Source organism: Salvia splendens, chromosome 1 (genome assembly GCF_004379255.2).
Source record: "Salvia splendens isolate huo1 chromosome 1, SspV2, whole genome shotgun sequence".
Lineage (NCBI taxonomy): Eukaryota > Viridiplantae > Streptophyta > Magnoliopsida > Lamiales > Lamiaceae > Salvia > Salvia splendens.
The window spans coordinates 33,058,916-33,077,937 of record NC_056032.1 but is presented as its reverse complement, the minus strand read 5'-3'; the positions used below and the strand labels follow the sequence as shown (position 1 = coordinate 33,077,937).

Here is a 19,022-nt window from a genome sequence, read left to right as displayed (position 1 = left end):
TTTTGGGGTCTTATTTATTTATTCACTTCCCTATCGTCAAACAAACAGCGACAATCTAACGTAGCTCGGATTTAATCGCATAAAAGTTACTTATATAGATAATCAAGCTAATGATATTGTTTATAATAATATCGGCTTAGCGGGTCGTTACATACTACCCCTCTTAAAAGAAATTTCGTCCCGAAATTTAGGAAGTATTTAGACAAAAAGCTTAGGATATTTCTCCTTCATTTTCTCTTCTAGCTCCCATGTTGCCTCTTCCTGTCCGTGGTTTTTCAACAAAACCTTCACTGTAGTAATCGACTTGTTCCGAAGCTGCACCTTTCGGTCTAGTATTTCTACTGGCTTTTCTTCGTAACTCAGGTCAGGCTCTAGAGCGATTTCTTCGTGGCGAATCACATGTTTTGGGTCGAACACGTACTTTTGAAGTTGGGAGATGTGGAATACGTTGTGTACGTTCCCAAAGTTGTGTGGTAATGCCAAGCGATATGCTACTGGGCCCACTTCCTCCAGAATTTCATAGGGTCCAATAAATCATGGTTTTAGCTTACCTTTGAGTCCAACTCTGGTTATTCCTTTGGTAGGGGATACTTTCAAGAAGACCTTCTCCCCGATGTTAAATTTCAATTCCGTTCGACGTTCATCGGCGTAGGATTTTTGCCGGTCTTGCACTTCAATTGGGTTAATAGTTCAGGATGATTGTGGTTTTGGTGTAGGATGTCGACCTCCTCCCAGAATTCGAGCAGAATGACTTGGCCGAGGTTTGAGGCAGTTGTCTGTGATAACGGCCTTGAAGCTGATGTGGTGACATCAAATACGGATGCCAATCCCGGACGACGCTTCTATCGTTGCCAAGTCTGGAAGAAGGACGATTGCAAATTCTTTCGTTCGATTGATACATCGTTGTCACCGAATCAAGAATACTTCTTTAAAAAATTGAAGATGAATAGGGACAACGTGCAAAGAGCATTGAGAGATAGAGTTGCTAAGCATGATGCACTTGACGAGAGCGTTCGTTCCAAAACTGCTGAAGTTGAAGCACTCCAGGGTGTTGTCGCAGATTTGCAGCGTCAAAACCGGAACTTGAAGGTTGTCATTTGCATTTTATGTATCGGCTTGTGGATATTGTTGTAGCTTATCTAACATAACTCCAATGTAATAGTCTATGCATGTTGAACTCCAATGTAATACACTACGGAACCAAGAACATTGTAGTGATTTTTCCCCTATGAATGCATTGAGTTTTGAGTTCAAAAGCAGCTTATTGTTACTTATGGGACTCTGCTCCTTCGGCTACCATTTGAAGCTATAAGTATTAGGAACTTTGTAATGGAATTGTTGGTATGATGTAAGTTTGGTTTTTTAGTGTAACACACCAAAAATTACACATATTAGTTCGATGCAACACAACACATGGTTTAGTCATATAAGTTTGGTGCAACACAACACAAAGTTTACACATAAAATAGCACACAATCACATATAGTCTCATGCTCCCCAAACACATTGATAAAGACACTGTTTGGTGTTCACAAAACACATTGTAAAGACATGGTTAACACATGGTTTTCTTCCAAATACAATTACTTCCCAATTCCAAATACACAACACATTGTTTTCTTCAACCATCTTCAACCATTGTTGTTGTTGCTTTGCTGCGTGGGGATTGAGTCATCACCTCTTCCACTGCCTCCGCCACGTCCTCCAGTGCGCCCTCCACCACGGCCTCCTCCACGGCCTCCCCTTCTTCCACCTCTCCCTGTTATTGCGGTGGTACCACTTCCTGCAAGGGATGGTGTCTTGCGAGGCCACCCCATCTTGGCCTATAAGTTGAGAACTTGCAATGTTAGTAAAAAGTAGTAACATAATTGAGCCAAATGTTGATTAACACTAGAATTGAATACCTTTGCCTTCGGTTGCACTCCTACTGGCTCGTTCTTGCAAGATTTGGAGTTGTGGCCTTCTTGGAAACACTTCTGGCATGTCATCACACATATCTTCTTCATTCTGTTGGGTCTGGCTGGATCCTTCTCGAATGGATCCCTCATTCTAACCTTCTTCGGCCTGCCGGGCATCTTCTTCACAGGTGGAGGTACAACCGGTTACCCCTCAGCCTGAGGCCAGAGCTTCTCTCCATTCAATGCTGGCAACCCATATCCATACGCCAACTTGTACTTGCTCAAGGAGAAGTATTCATGTACATAATCATCAACATTGTGCTTGAGAAAATGAATAGCAGCGCATGCATGAAGACAAGGGATGCCAGTCAAATCCCATTTCCTACACCCACACTGCCTTAAGGAAGGAGTCACTACAAACCTATCCTCAAAGTGACTAACTTCAAATCCCCCCCCCCCAACTGCAGGAATGGTGGTACAGTTTCTACTTTCATTGACCATAGCTTCTATTTTCTTCCTGACCTTTGGGCACACAGTTGAAGCAATCCCAACACTCTCCATTTCTACACCCTTTCTATAAAGTCTCTCTATTAGGTTCTCATTTCATCTAGCATGTCTAACACATGTTTACTCCTTGCCTCCAGAATATAGGAATTGAAACATTCACAAACATTATTTAGAATGGCATCGGAGCAGTTGGCAGGGGTTAGAAATGCCTTACAGAATCTGCTTGGATTCTTGGCCATCAAATCTGCATATACCTGGCCATCTTCCTTCTCCAGCTCTCTGCAAGCAATCTCATACTCTTCCATGTAAGTACTCCTAACCAGCTTCCAGAAGAGCTGCTTCAATAGAGGACCTTTGTGTGTTTTTTTCCAATTTGCATAGATATGCCTTACACAGTTTCTATGCTCAGCCAATGAAAGTAGACTCTGTACTGCCTTCTCAAGTCCCTATCAAGCAACAATGTAAGTGTCAGCATAATAAAGCAGACAACAAATAACAAAGTAGACAACATTACAAATGAGGTAACGTACCTTTTGTTGATCACTGATAATGGTAACTCCTACTCCTTCACCCAATGTCAACTCTTCAGCAACAATTTTGATGAACCAAGTCCAGCAAACTTCATTTTTAGCTTCAACCACTACCCATGCAATGGGGTACATTTGGTTGTTTCCATCAGTCCCTACAGCGGTTAGCAATATCCCACCAAGATAAGTCTTAAGGGAAGCCCCATCTAGACCAATCGCAGGTCTACATCCCTCCTTGAATCCCTTTCTTAGACCACTGAAACCAATATACACTGCCTTGAAAATAGCACCTACATCTCCCTTCTCTGTCAGACTTGCTCAACTCCAGAATATAGCTTCTCATTTTACCATAATGAGCTTCCACTGTTCCCCTCAACATGTCAATTGCCTTTCTCTTAGAGTGGTATAACCTCCACTTGGTTGCATCAAATGCAAACCTTTGCATCAAGTCCTTACCCAACTCCTTGCAACTGAACTCTAGCCTAATTCTAAACACATGCAAGTATTTTCTGGCAATCCAATTAGAGGTCACAATCTTGTTTCTCATAGCCCTAGGACATGTGTGCTCTGGTTCAAGTTTCTTTATTACTACAGATCCATTCATCTTCACTAGACTTCCAGAACAGAACCATTTACAAGGACTTTTGCAACCTGTCTCAAATGCCTTCCTACTTGCTCTTTTAAAATGAATCTCCCCCCCCCATTCTCAACAGCATTGTCTGTCAAAGCATCTCTTGCTTGAAAACCATCATTAAAACTCATACCAAGACACAATTTCAAATTCTTATGATCACACCGTGGATCATACATCACTTTGCATACCTTTCCAACCTTCTTCTCCCTTCATCCTGAGAATCAGTTGAGCTAAAGTATATATCACCTTCTTCAGAATTCTCATCCTCAGACACATATTCACTTTTCTTCCCTTTACTGACTAAGCCATAGAAGATGTCATCAGTATCAACAAACTCTTTCTCCTTATTCTCTTTTGCTTTCTTCCTTCCCTGTGTGTATTCCTCATCCTCGGACACCAACTCCTCAGCCTCCATGTCATCATCAATTTCCTCATCTTCAGAAGATGGTATATAACTCCGATCATCCTCACTATCATATCCCAAACCCACTCCCATATTGTGATCAGCCTTATCCCCCACACTCGCATCAGTTCTATCTCTCATTCCCACAGATTCATTTAGAGCTCTCACATCATCACCCAAATCCTTAGCATCATTATCCTTACCTCCCACATCCTCACCCAAAACATCAGCATCAGAATTCCTATATGCCTCATCCTCAACAATACTCTTACCCACATCTTTAGCTGCAGAATTCCTATAATCCCTACCTCCCACATCCTCACCCACACTCTTTCCAACCTCCTTAGTCGCAGAATTCCTATCCCCCACCCTCTCACCAACACTTTCAACCACTGACTTCTAGGAAGACTGGAACAAACTCTTCTTAACACTACTTTCAACACTCTTCTCCACAACATCTTGGGTAGAAACTGACTTTAACTTGCCAGCCTTTGTAATTGTTTCATTTCTACTCATTCTGGTAGACATACTCTTATTCACAGACTCAACATTACTCCTTTTCACTGACTCAAACTCAACCACTCGATGCCTTACAGCTTCATCACCCATAGTGTCCCCCCCACCCACGGATTGATCTTCATCGATGTGCTCTATAGGCCACCCTTCTTCCCACCCACAACATACACATCACATACTTGCTCCTTACCTGTGGTCAGAAACTTCAGCATTAACATCACCTCTGCATCACCCTTGATGTTAATAAACTCTATTCCTCATTTTCTCTTGAAGCTTAGTCTATCCCAGCTATCAAACCCTAGTTTGTTCAGTTCATCCACTAGGTCGAAGTAACCAAATCTATCTGGATCAAACCCATTGCCTTCCCACATTTCCCCACCTATGTATTTCTCGCAAATCTTCCCATCAGGAATGAAATTCCCCATGGTAAATCCGAAGCAGAAAAGGTTTGCTGAAAAAATCAACACAACCAAAGCATTTTCAGGATAATGTAAACTAAACTGGGGACCAACCAAACGCTTTTGCAGTAATGGCAAAGATATACTTACGGGTTCGGATTCGGCTTGTCTGGGAAGAAACTCGGCCACATCTCCATGTTGAGGAAACCTTAAGCACAACTTGTCGCCCGTCCGTCGCTGTTGCAGGTAAGCCTTTGGACTCGTCGTCGTCTTGGTCGTCGTCGCCTCACCGTCGCTGGTCGATTGGATGGTGTTTTCGCCGTCCGTCGTCGTCGCAGCAAACTCAATTTAGGTTAATTAGGTTAACAATGTTTGGGGCGAATGAATTGGGGGTGGGGTTGGGTTTTTTCGTTTTTTAATTTTAATTGTTAAATTTATTTTGTAAATTTTTTATTTTATTTTATTGCATAGACAATAATGCTTGACCATGTCAGCCACCACGATCCGCCACGTCAATTAAACACGACACGTCATCTCACTCGTTCGCCGGAAAAATCATCATGGGAAATCGGCGACTAAATGCAAAGTTGGTGACTTTATACGTCAATTTTAAAGGTCGTGGGAAAAACCGAAATTCGGACAAAGTTGGTGACTTTTAAGGCAGTTATCCCTTAATTAAACAAAATTAAATATAAAATTAATAAAATGCTAAGAAATTCCAAAATCGACTATTTCTCCTTCTTCTTCCTTCTCTTCCATCTCTCATTCGTTCTTCCTAAATCGGAATCTCTCTCTTCTTCTCTCCGGCGCTCAACATCGTCGAGTCTTTCTCTCTCTGCTCGTTCCTCTACAAATCATCGTCATCGTGTATTTCTCCGCATTGTTGTTGTCCGAGATCAAAACCGTCGTCGTCCACCATTGTTGTCGCCATTAACCCCCATTCCTTTCGGTCCTCATCATCTCTCTCTCAATTTTCTTTCTTGGCGGTCCGGCGTTGTTATCTCCGCCGACGCGGTCGCGGTTTCCGGAAGATGGTTTCACTTCCGTCGCCTCTGCCTGGTTGTTGTCAGTCGAGCAGTATTGCTGCTCCATGACCTCATCGCCGCTGCTATTGCCTCGGTCCAACCCATTGTCATCCTCTCTCCGTCTCCCAGCTCAACCATCAATGCCCTCTCTTCTCTCCCACGTTAATCAAATCCATATCTTTCTCTAATCAATTTCTGGAACCTTAACTATCCGCCGTTGCTCAACAATTCAATCTCTCTCCCCTTTAAATTTCCGCCACGATGCTGCCTTACGTGTAGAGATGTTTGTGGTTGATTTTGGTGAGTTGAGGAGATGGAATTTGTGAGAGGTTTTGACTTTTCTCCAAATCCAGATCCATTGGAATTTTTGGCCCTGGAAGTTGTCGGTGATCTCCTCACCACGTTCCATAGTGATATTCATGTGTTTCTCCTTTTCGAGGCTTGCTGATCTTGAGACGGTGGGTGCTGAGGCTGATTTGGGGGCCGAGATAGGCGGCGGCGGCGTAGATTTCTGGAGCAGAGGACTCTATTTAGATTTTTTTTATTAAATTATTATGCATCATTATACTAATTAAGTTAAAAAAATCGTTAATTGGGTGATGACCGTCAGAAATTAACGGTTCCGTCAATTTAGGACCACTTTATTTCAAATGTTTTGGACCCAGTTTTTAAAAAGTAAATGTTTTTGACCAAATTCGTATTGTGATTATATGTTTAGGACCAATTTTGACATTTATTCCTTAGTAATTCGAAACACGTAAACCAAATAAAGTAAATAAATAAAAAAAATGATTTCTCTAGTTTGATTGAATTCTTAAATCTTATCTCTCCCAGTAGTTCACCTTCACAGCAGCAGAAATGGGTGGATCTTCTCTCTCGGTGGCAGTTGCCGCCCTTCCCACTTGTTCGCATTCTTTCTCTTCAAATCCCCTCGATCATTTCTGCTTCCCCTGTAACCTCAACTCCATCAGAACGTCCACAAAGCTTAAGCCCCTCTCCATCTCTAATCTTTCATCATCATCTTCTTCTTCTATACACTGCGCTTCCACTGCATTCGACGGCCTCGAGTTAAATCAAGATGAAGATGAGCCATCGAATGGAGCTCTGGCATCAGTATCCGAAGCCGAGGACGATAATGGCGCCCTACAAATTGCAGACGCTGGGAGGCTCTATGTTGGGAATTTACCGTTTCCGATGACGTCTGCGCAATTGACTGAGATTTTCGCTGAAGCTGGTCGTGTTGTTTCCGCCGAGGTGTGATTTGCTTGTGATTTGCCGAATTTTGAAGAATTGGTGGAATTGAATTGTGATTATTTTCATTTGTCGATTCAGGAATGTGATATTGTTGCCACATGATTGGTTTAGGTTAATTGTTGTAAATAATGAAAATTCTGTTTCATATTTGGTTTTCTAGATTGTGTATGACAGAGTTACAGATAGGAGCAGGGGATTTGCATTTGTTACTATGGGGAGTGTTGAAGAAGCCAAGGAAGCAATCAGATTGTTTGATGGAGCTGTAAGTATATGCTCATTCAATTTCTGCTTTTGTTAAATCCAATATCACTACTTTCACCATCTCTCTCTTGTAAAGCTGTATTAAAATAGAGGAAAATCTGCTCTTACTGAATTAAATTGTGTGTATAACTGAACTACCAAGTGAATTTCTAACTGAATGTGAGCTTTAGGCTACAGTTCTAATTCTGTACTGTATATTCTTTTGCACTTTCTCTATCTTGGCAAATATGCATATACAAGTTCCAGAACATTCTAAATCTGCTGGCAATTTATATACATGTTCTGCATATTAAAAACATGACTTGCAGAATTTATAAGGGTGTTCAAACATATTGAATTTTGGAAAGCTAGACTAAAGATTATAGAAAGCTGAAGTGGTGCATTCACCTCATTCTTATTGTCTGTCTGCATGAGTTGGTATTGTATTAGGGTGACTAAGCTGACTGCCAAGTTTCCTGCTTTCGCTGATTTTCAGCAAATTGGAGGTCGTACTTCGAAGGTGAACTTTCCTGAGGTGCCAAGAGGTGGTGAAAGGGAAGTAATGAGTCCAAAGATACGAAGCAGCTATCAAGGGTATGTGGACAGCCCTTTCAAAATATATGCAGGCAACCTGAGCTGGAGCCTCACGTCTCAAGCCCTACGAGACGCATTTTCTCATCAGCCAGGATACCTGAGCGCCAAGATCATCTATGATAGGGACTCTGGAAGGTCACGAGGCTTTGGATTCATTACTTTCTCCTCTGCAGAAGAACTGGAATCTGCATTGAGTGCTATGAATGGAGTGGTAATAAACTCATTACTTTAATCGTTTGGAAACCTTTTTCCGATCATCCTTGTTTGACTCGTTGCCTCTTAAATTGACGCGAGTAGGAACTGGAAGGCCGGCCATTGAGGTTAAATCTGGCAGAGCAGAGAGCTGCAGCTGCATCTCCGCCAGAGGTTGAGAACACATCGGAAAATAGTGAGCTGGTTTCAAGTGCCAGTCCCTGACTGGGAATTCTAAGCATAATTCCTTGAGACATTCTAGCTGGAATTGTTTTAAGTGATATAATAATGGCTGCGGATGTAAGTAGATATATATTGGGATCTACAGTGTAAGTTTTGGGATAGAATAGATGAGGCATAAAATGCACCTTTATTACTGAAGCTTTTGAGACAATTACCTGTAATTTATAATTTTACCTCCTTTTGAATATTTGTTCTACAATATGATTCAAAAGTTGCTATGGAAAAATCCTAACATAGGTATTTATACTAGAGAACTAAAAAGAGCAAAACAAAACAAATTTTGGTAAAAAAAAAGATCCCTCCCGAACATATTGCCCAACCGGGCATTTGGCTAGACATCATACGCCCACCCGCGTGAATTTTCTGGACAAAAACTGGAATCGCGACTGAAAAGCCCAACCAGGCGTTTCCTGGTTGGCCAATTGCCCACCCGCTCGTTTCTTTCTGGACTGCGCGACTTTCACAAAATTATCATAACTTCCTCATATGGGTTCCAATTGAGGCGTGGAAGGTACTCACGCAAAGTTCTTTCGATGATGAAGACAATGGTGGTCTTAAAAGATCATTTGGACTTCAACTTGATAGGCATTTTGACGTTTGAAACAGGCCCCGACTTCGATTTGGCTCATCATACGGCTTCACTTCTCCTTCTCTTAGTTTGACGCTTCCAGATTTACATCATCCTTTCCTTTTTGCAAGGTTTTGTCCTCAAATCCGGTTCTTCGATTCTTCTTTAGGACATCTGAATTCACAACAATTAAAGTATTGTTAAAAGATAATTAAACTCACCTCATTTGAAGAAAAAAACATACTCCCTCCGTCCCTGAAAATTTGTCACCTATTTCCTTTTTCGCCCGTCCCTAAAAATTTGTCACCTTTCACTTTTACCATTTTTGGTAGTGGACCCTACATTCCACTAACTCATTCACACTCACATTTTATTATAAAACTAATAAATAAAAGTAGGACCCACATGCCACCAACTTTTTCAACCCACTTTCTATTACATTTATTAAAACTCGTGCCGGGTCAAATGGTGACGAATTTTGGGGGACGGATGGAGTATAAAAAATATAGAGACTAATATTGTTGAACGGAGAAAAAAGAAAAAATAAAGCTATTTCACATGGATAAAGACACTACTATATACTACCTCTGTCCTACAATAAGAGTCACTCTTATTGTGGGTACAAGTTTTAAGAAATATAAAAAATAATGGGTTGAAAAAGTTAGTGGAATATGTCACCCACTTTTTATATTGATTTTATAATAAAATGTGAGTGAAGTGAGTTAGTGGAATGTGTGACTCTTATTATTTATTTATGGTAAAAGTGAAGTGTGACTCTTATTGTGGGACGGACTAAAATGACGAAGTGTGACTCTTATTATGGGATTGACTAAAATGACAAAGTATGACTTTTATTATGGGACAGAGGAGAGGGAGTAGTATAATTGTAGTTTATTAGTGGTGTTTGTTAACAATTGGCGAGGGCACGATCTCAGCATACCTCCGTCGCTGACTACATAGGTTGTTGGATTAATTTAGATTGGTCTAAAAGGAAATGTTATATAGTTAATCTTAGTCCCCAATTTTACCACGAGGAGCTAATATTATTATTATTATTATTATTATTATTATTATTATTATTATTATTATTATTATTATTATTATTATTATTATTATTATTATTATTATTATTATTATTATTATTATTATTATTATTATTATTATATTATGGTTGCTAATTATACCATAAACATGCATGTTTAATGCCAAAGCGCTTCAAATATGGCTGGCTTTGTACTTGGGAAATATACAGTACATTATATGACGACTTAAGCTAAAACTCGTTTTATTTTATATAGACTTTCCGTTTATTTCATAACCCGTCCTCTTATTTCAAGCATTCTATTTTCACATATTTATAGTTGTAAACATGCAAATCGCATTATTTATAGTTACGCACAAGTTTGAGACGCATCAAATTCTTGCCCAATAACATTCGTAGAAAATAAAAGATTCTAAATGCAAGTAGGAAATAATAAATTGAATATTATAAATATACAATCAGGAAGAAAGAGTTGACCAAGGAGAAATACTAAATCAGGGATACTAGTCATTTAAATCATTAAGTTTGGTCAAATTCTAGCCAATAAAACGAGCTTTGAAATTGGAATTTTAAATTACAAAGTTTGAATTTTTCTCAGTTGTGTCCCATCTATACACAACTCAGACATTTTTTTATGATGTTAATAACGACAATATTTCAATAACATTAAAAGAGAAATGATAATATAAAAAAATACATATTTAATAAAACACGTCTTTTAAATATTGTAAAAGATGATATTTATATATGGATAAGACAATAAAGAAAAATAAAAAATTCATAATTTAATATTACAATTTGAAAGTTGATGGTTTAAATGAGTATTAAACAATAGTTATCCATAGATAATGAATTAATCTTTATTCAAACTCTACTTCTTCCCCAGGAAATTTCCCATCCACAGAAAACGCGTTTCTTATGTTACCCGTTTTCATAAAAATCAAAAGAAAACGCCGTGACATTACATTACTCTTCTTCGTCAAATATCACCATCAGTTGACTATTCTCTCTCTACAGTAACAACTAGTCTAACAGGAAGGGCTCAGGGGCACGACGGGAGACTTATTTGACTTGTCTCTTCTCTTACTCATTCAACCCTCCATTTCTCAATTCTCCATATATCTCCACACTTTTAAATCCCCAATCCCAAATCCGATCACTCAAATCATAATTTCGTTTTAGCAAAACAATGAACGATCTATTCTCAGGATCCTTCCGCGGCGGCGGCGGCGATCAGTCCCCGCCGCCCACTCACAACATCGAGCTCTCCGGCGTGAATCTGGACCGCTTCTTCGAGGACGTGGAGTCGGTGAAGGACGAGCTCCGTGACCTAGAATCACTCCACAGCCAGCTCCAGACCTCCCACGACCAGAGCAAAACCCTACACAACGCCAAGGCGATCAAGGACCTCCGATCGCGCATGGACGCCGACGTCTCCGCCGCGCTGAAGAAGGCCAAGCTCGTCAAGGTCCGCCTCGAGGCGCTCGATCGCTCCAACGCCGCCAACCGCAGCCTCCCCGGCTGCGGGCCGGGCAGCTCCTCCGATCGGACGCGCACGTCCGTCGTGAACGGCCTCCGGAAGAAGCTCAGCGACGCGATGAATCGATTCAATGATCTCCGGCAGAGGATGGGGGGAGAGTACCGGGAGACCGTGCAGCGGCGATACTACACCGTAACGGGGGAGAATCCGGAGGAGAAGGTGCTGGATCGGCTGATTGAGACAGGGGAGAGTGAGACGTTTTTGCAGAAGGCGATCCAGCAGCAGGGGAGGGGGCAGGTGATGGACACGATCATGGAGATCCAGGAGCGGCACGACGCGGTGAAGGAGATGGAGAGGAATCTGAGGGAGCTGCATCAGGTGTTTCTGGATATGGCGGTGCTGGTGCAGAGCCAGGGGGAGCAGCTCGATGACATCGAGAGTCAAGTCAATCGGGCTAGCTCGTTCGTGAGGGGTGGGACGGAGCAGCTTCAGGTTGCGAGGAAGCATCAGAAGAATACTAGGAAATGGGCGTGTTTTGGGATTATTTTGCTGCTTATTATTATTTTGATCATCGTTCTTTCCTTGCGGCCATGGCAGAAGTGATCATGATCATGATCATTCTTTTTATTTTGTTGGGTGTGCTTTCTGCAATATGATTCTTCATTTTTGTTTGTTCATCGCATTGTATTGGATATACTATATTTGAATTCTTTACTATTTCTTGGTTGATATGGATCATTTTTCATTATTCATTCTTCAACTATATTTACCAAACTCAACTTACTCATGGAAAAATTAGAGTGAAGTTATTAGGCCATCCACAATAACCGCCCAGCCGAGCGCCGGCGCTGGGCGGTTCGCTGGGCGATCTATTGCAGCCGCCCAGCGGGCGATTGGAGAGAGAAACCGCGCAGCGCTGGGCGGTCGCGTGGCGCTGGGCGGTCCGTTCGGCGCTATTGCAGCGCCCGGATCGCCCAGCGCACCGCCTAGCGCGAAAATTAATTTTTTTTTCCGAAACACTATATATACGCGCTTTGCTCGTCATTTTCATTCGCACCACTTGTTTTAACGAGTACTCTCTCTATCTTAATTTATGTTCAAGATCAACAACGGGAAATGGATCTCAACAACGAGCCTAGTTCCGGGAGTAGCGGGTCACAAACTCCGACGATCCCTGTGGGAAGTGGATGGGGTCAGGTGCCCGGGTACTACAACATGTACCCGTGGCAGCAGATGATGCCCGGGGCCCCAATGGGGGGAGTCCGCCGGGGGGGTTTCCGCCGATACCGGGGTGGGTACCCGGGATGCAGATGATGCCCGGGGGAGCACCGGCGACACAGTGGACTCCGGGGGTCGTACCGGCGACACAGTGGACTCCGGGGGTCGTACCGGCTACACAGGGGACTCCGGGGGTCGTACCGGCTACACAGGGGACTCCGGGGGGGTCCCCGGCGACGGCGGGGGATGTCTATCGCCCCAGTTTTGATTTTTCGACTGGGTCTTCGCATACATCGACCCAAACACCCTTGGGGTTTGATAGTTTCTCCTTAGATGAGTTGGGGTTTGATACTCTCGGAACTCCGGAGACTCTAGTTCAAGGGGGGGGCAGTGCCGGGGCGTGGCGCCCCAAAGAAGAAGGGCAAGAAGAAGGTCGGCGAGTCGTCGCAGCCGGGTGAGGAGGAGGTACGGAGGAGGTGGACGGACGACGAGAACGTCGCGCTCAGCAAAGCGTGGGTGAGTGTTTGCGACGATCCTCTCGTTTCGAACGAGCAAAGGATCGTCAACATGTGAGGCAAGATAGCAGCAGCCTACCAGAGATTTTGCCCGGAGGGGAGGCCCCGCAACGGGGAGGATTGCCGGAAGGGCTGGAACCGAATCAGGGCGGCGGTCTCCCGATTTTCGGGTTTGTACACCAACGCACTCCGCATGATGAGCAGTGGCCAAACGGAGGATGACTGCAGGAGAATAGCGGAGAAAGCCTTCCCACTGAAGGGTTTATACAAGGACTTCACCTACTGGAACTGCTATCTTGTACTGAGCGAGTCCGAGAAGTTCCGAGTAGGTGTCGACTCTGGCTGGCCGAATAAGCAACGACTGAACTACATCGGCGATTACAGCGGCAGCAGCGGAGGTTCCCACGACCTCCCCGAGACGACGCAGGAGTTCCCCACGCCGCGTTCGGTCGGTGGCCGACCTCGCCCGATTGGGCGCAAGCGCGCTCAGCAGGCGGCGAGAGGGAACGCCGGGGCTTCCCAGGAGGTCCAGTCGGCATCCCCCCTTGGCCAATCCACCCAGGAGCTCAAATTCTTCGCTCGCGCCCAAACGCGCGCTCAGTTGATCAAGACGATGGCCGAATGGCGGGTGGCGACGGATCCCGTGGAGAAGAGCGTGCTTCAAACCTTGCTCATGAGCCTGCAGGACGAGTTGGAGGCAATACGGAGGGAGACCGGTGGCGGCGGCAGCGGCGTAGGCGGCGGAGGCGACGGCGATGGTGGCGGCGGCGATGGTGGCGACGGAGGCGACAGCGACGGAGGCGACGACGACGGAGACGAGTGAATTGTCACTCTTTTTTATTAATGTATTTTTTTTAAAATTAATGTACTTTTTTTAAATTATTGTACTTTTTAAAATTTTAATAGTATTATTAAACTTTTCCCGTATATGTCTCGTAAATTAAATTCCGTATATTGTGTGATTGTTAATTATGTCATTTTATATAATTGTTATTAGTGATGTGGCTATTGATGTGGCTGGGCTATTTATGATGTGGCTAGGCTATGGCTGGGCTATTTATGATGTGGCAGGAGGATTTTTAGTGTTGATGATGTGGCAGTGGCTAGGCTATGGCTGAGCTATTGCTGGGCTATTCCTATTGTGGATGGCCTTAGGAATATATGTTGGTAATGTATGGAAAATCATTAATTGCCTCATTTTAGAGCATCCACTATGGGACCGCCGCGCCTATAGCCCCGGCGGGGGCGGTCCCGGGGCGGTTTATAGTGAGGGAGATGTCCGCCCCCGCGGCGGACGAGGAAATGGGGGCGGTAGGCGGCGGACGACGGATAGACGACGCCAGGGCGAGGACGCGCCGGGCGTCCTTTCGCCGCGCCTATAGGCCATAGTGGCCGGCGATCGGCGCGCCGGCGGTCCTAGTCGAATTTTTAATATATATATTTTTTAATTACCTCTATAAATACCACTCTCCACCACCTATTTTTTTCACCATTTTCACAAAATCCCTCCATTCACTATCTACACTTTCACTCTCTAAAAAATGCACGGTGGAGACGACAAATCACCCAACTCGCAGGAATCGGGCTATGGCGGCAATCCTTCACAGCCGTCGGTCGGCTATCCTTCACAGCCATCGGGATATGGCAGTTATCCTTCTCAGCCGACGGGATATGGCGGGTCTCCGTCCCAGCCGTGGATGTGGAGTCAATCTCCCCCGCCGTGGGCATCGACCCCAAACCTACCTCCATCTCAGTCGTGGAGGTCTTCTCCAACGCCCCCACCTATTCAGCGGAATATGAGTCGCTCCGCATTTGGAGATTACAGACCCAACCTCGACGCGCTTAACCAGCCGCGTCCGGAGTCCCCTTTCCAATCCAGTCAATCTCCTTTCACCGAAGCAGATCAAGACGCATTGGATACTATGATGGGTCTGCTCAGTTCCGGCGTCCCGGATACGGCGGTAGAACGTGTGGAAACGTCGGTTCCGGCCCGAGGCGGCGGCGGTAGGGGCGGAGGAGGTGGCGGTAGGGGCGGAGGAGGTGGCGACAACCGTGGCTCGGGGAGCGGCGGTGGCGGCTCGGGCAGCGGCGTCGGCAATGGCGGTGGCGAGGGCAGTGGCGTCGGCGGTAGCGGTGGCTCTGGCTCCAACCGGGGCAAGCTCTACACCAAACATGAGAGCATTGCCGTAGCGAGGGCGTGGGATGCCATCACATCGGACCACGTGGTGGGCACCGATCAGCCCGAGGGGATCTTTTGGAGGCGCGTCATGATGCCATACGAGGACTTCAAACCTGACGACGCCGATAAGCGCGACCCAGAACAGCTCCGAAAAAAGTGGGGTAGGATTCTGCGGGCTACCAAGCGGTTCGCGTCCATATACCAGAACAACGTTCTCCACGCTGAGAGGGGCCGAAGCGAAACAGACGTGAAAACCCTGTCGATGGGCCAATACAACACGGAGGGCTGGCCGAAGTTCACACTGTGGGAGGAGTATCTGGTCCTCGCGGATTGTCTGAAATTCAAGGTCATCGTGGCGCGAGAGGTCAACACAGCTCCTGGGCCGAAGCGTACAAGGCACAACCTTGCCGGGACTACAGCAGCGGAAGCGGCTCACACTCGTTCCAGCAGCCCGACGAGCAAGTTGAAGAGCCAACCGCTACACACACTAGGAGAGGACGGCCCCCGGGACAACATGCCTCTATTCGCAACGCCAGAGGGGCTAGAAGTGCCTCCCGCCTATCGTCGGTCGCGTCTGCATCTCGCATCCCCCAGCCCGCCCCAATCCCCCAACACATGTTGCAAGGTCCCCATGAGGTCTTGAGGGATAACATAGATGTGCAGTTGATGCAACAACTGCAGGACGTATGCAGCAAATACGCAGCTGAGAGTTCGTCAGGAACATCTACAAGAAGCTCATCACTCGGATTGAGCGTCAGCTAGGGTTGGCTGATGATGCTCCTGGGGAAACCGCGGTCGGCAGCAGCGAGGGAGGAAGAGGAGGAGAAGAAGAAGAAAAGGAAGACGAGGAAGCCGACTCCGACACCGAGTAGACGGTGGCAGAGTTTTTAGTTGTATTTTATTTTAAATATTCGTTATATAATTTTATCCTTTTGCAATACAATGAATATTCGGGTCCAATTACCTCGTTTTCTAATTATTTACATTGCGATCATTTTAATTATACTTGATTAAAACTAAAAATATTTTAAAATGAAAATTGATTATAAAATTTGGGGGCTATTGGAAGTGTCCACCATAGTGGCGGAAACAAAATTTTAGGGCTATGGACAAAAAAACTGGAGCTATAGACAAAAACTGGGGCGGGTCTATTGGGGTGTCCGCCTTATAGTGGACACCCTTAGTTCAAGTCATTAGGTTGATAGTTTTTGGGTCATTTTCATATTAATATATAGTTTGGTGGGTCATAAAAGACTCGATTCATTCAAATATATGTGAGGAATTTATTATCATGTCAAGTTGGTATACACATATAATACTCCCTCCGGCTGTCCCAGTTCATTTTTTGCACTCCTTTTGTAAAAATAATAATAAATAGGTAAAGTTGAAAGAGAGTAAAATAAGAGAAAAAATAATGTAGGTAAGAGTATTCTCTACATTATTCTCTTTTTACTTTACTCTTTCTCTACTCTAACTATTTATTATTATTTTTGCAAAACGAATGTGAAAAAAGAAATTAGACAATTTTTCTGGGACGGAGAGAGTATAATAATCCAAATGTGGTCCATCTGTCCTCGTATACATAGATATTCCCTCCACCCAAGAGAATATGCACGACACGAGTTTTATTATAAAATTAATAAAGTAAAATAGAGGTAGAGACAAAAATAATTAAAATATTAATGAATCCATTTCATTATAGAGAAAAAGAGTTTTCTAAATTATTTTTGTGGGAGTAAGTGTTCATATGTCCCTAAATTGAGGGTTTTTTTCACAATATTTAAGAAAGGAGAAAGTAATTGATGTTTAAATGTTAAATTGAAGAACACTGTATGCAACAATAATACTACATTCAATCACTGTCATTTACAGATCGTATATTGTAATATTACTACAAACAATTTCCCATTAACTGATACGAGGAAAATAATTCACAGTTCAACTTCATTGTTTTTGAAGCACCGTAATATGGTAAGGATGGCCATGACATGAACCCGATCGCACTCTTGATTCATTTTCGTCGTCTCCTGTGTCTCCTGGCAGCAAATTCCACTGCAACGAGTAGTTCGACAAGTCGAACGTACCCTGGCAAAATACCCTCATGGGCTAGAGCCTTCCCAACTGGAGCCCCAACAGCATCAGATGTAATTTTAGCATCGGTTAAATGAGTTGTATCGTGCCAATCAACCAACTTCGTTCCCAGAGACTGAAGCAGTAGAGGTGACTGAGCTCGATCGAGTTAAAGAATCAAGGGTATTAATGCGAACTGGTACACGCGAACTGGTACACACAGACATACTAAGATTTATCTCACATATACCAGATAAAAAGTCAAGCCTCACCAACCGAGGACCATCCATTGATCACCATATTGGGCTACTGCTTCCGACTCTATGTTAAAACAGAAAAAATAAACAAAAAGAAGATCAAAATATGAATTCTGTAATCACAGAGAATAATCAGTGAAGTATATCTAGTTTGTAGACACTTGATAGCTTCAGCAGAAGACATAACAAGAAAGGTATTTTTACCTGCAATGGCTCGTGTAGTGACAAAGAAATTCTGTGGTTCTTGGTGGCCCGGAATTGTTACCATCCTCTGACTCGGCTATCACGATGAAGTCGATAGTACTCCCTCTTGAAGATGGTAACCGAGAGGGATAAGAGATAAAAGGCTAGGCATGGTGAATTGTAGAGAACAAAGTTTATGATTCTCTTATTTCTGTATTTCTGTGTGTTTTACATTGTATACAATGATCTCTTTTTATAGGAGAGAAATACAAGTATATTTGGAAACATATCAATCTATTCCAGGTATAATCACTAATTGGTATTCTCCTAAAATAGATTTATTTCTTTCCTTGATTCTTTCCTTGAATTGTGTCTTCTAGGGTTTGACACTCCCCCTCAAGTTGAGCCGCGGCATCTCCGATGCTCAACTTGCCAAGAACTTCTTTGAACACTTTAGAATTCACAGCTTTGGTTAAGATGTCTGCCAGCTGATCCTCTGACCTCACAAATGGAAATTCTATGACTCCTTTTTCTAGGTTCTCCTTAATGAAATGTCGATCTACTTCCACATGCTTAGTCCTGTCATGTTGCACTGGATTTTCTGAAATACTGATCGCCGCCTTGTTGTCGCAGAATAACTGACTCTTCTGTGTTGGAGGAAATCCTATCTCCGTAAGTAACCTTCGCAACCACATAATCTCCGTTAAACCACTCTTGATTCCTCGGAACTCTGCTTCCGCACTAGATAAGGCAACGACCTTTTTGTTTCTTGCTTCTCCAAGTGACCAGGTTTCCCCCTACGAACGTGAAGTATCCTCCCGTAGATTTCCTGTCAACTGGATTGCTTGCCCAATCAGCGTCAGTGTATCCATGAACCTCTAGATCTCCTCCTTTTTCTAGGAGTACTCCGTATCCTACAGTCCCCTTCAGATATCTTACAATCTTCAAGGCAGCCTCCATATGGTCTTCTTGCGGTTTGTGCATAAACTGACTGACTATACCAACTGCATTGGTAATATCTGGTCGAGTATGTGAGAGATAGATCAACTTTCCCATCAATCATTGATACTTCTCCCGGT

General features: G+C 43.8%; 2 protein-coding genes across 2 annotated transcripts; both read left to right on the top strand.

Annotated features, from left to right (window-relative positions):
- The first annotated feature begins 6,727 nt into the window (after positions 1 to 6,727).
- On the top strand, positions 6,728 to 8,618 carry LOC121747574 (33 kDa ribonucleoprotein, chloroplastic-like). Its single transcript, XM_042141647.1, has 4 exons — positions 6,728 to 7,162; positions 7,323 to 7,424; positions 7,899 to 8,207; positions 8,294 to 8,618. Exons 1-4 carry the CDS (start codon positions 6,767 to 6,769, stop codon positions 8,411 to 8,413), a joined length of 927 nt encoding a protein of 308 aa, XP_041997581.1. The 5' UTR covers positions 6,728 to 6,766; the 3' UTR covers positions 8,414 to 8,618.
- A 2,389-nt stretch (positions 8,619 to 11,007) lies between these two features.
- LOC121747580 (syntaxin-121-like) lies at positions 11,008 to 12,252 on the top strand. Its single transcript, XM_042141658.1, has one exon. The coding sequence runs from the start codon at positions 11,231 to 11,233 to the stop codon at positions 12,122 to 12,124; it is 894 nt and encodes a 297-aa protein (XP_041997592.1). The 5' UTR covers positions 11,008 to 11,230; the 3' UTR covers positions 12,125 to 12,252.
- The last annotated feature ends 6,770 nt before the right edge of the window (positions 12,253 to 19,022 follow it).

What these genes read in the sequence shown, in the direction of transcription:
- LOC121747574 (XM_042141647.1), top strand. Translation starts at nt 6,767, where the DNA reads ATGGGTGGATCTTCTCTCTCGGTGGCAGTTGCCGCCCTTCCCACTTGT. An exon ending in GTCGTGTTGTTTCCGCCGAG is followed by an intron (nt 7,163 to 7,322) that starts GTGTGATTTGCT and finishes TTGGTTTTCTAG; the next exon opens with ATTGTGTATGACAGAGTTAC. An exon ending in TCAGATTGTTTGATGGAGCT is followed by an intron (nt 7,425 to 7,898) that starts GTAAGTATATGC and finishes GCTGATTTTCAG; the next exon opens with CAAATTGGAGGTCGTACTTC.
- LOC121747580 (XM_042141658.1), top strand. Translation starts at nt 11,231, where the DNA reads ATGAACGATCTATTCTCAGGATCCTTCCGCGGCGGCGGCGGCGATCAG.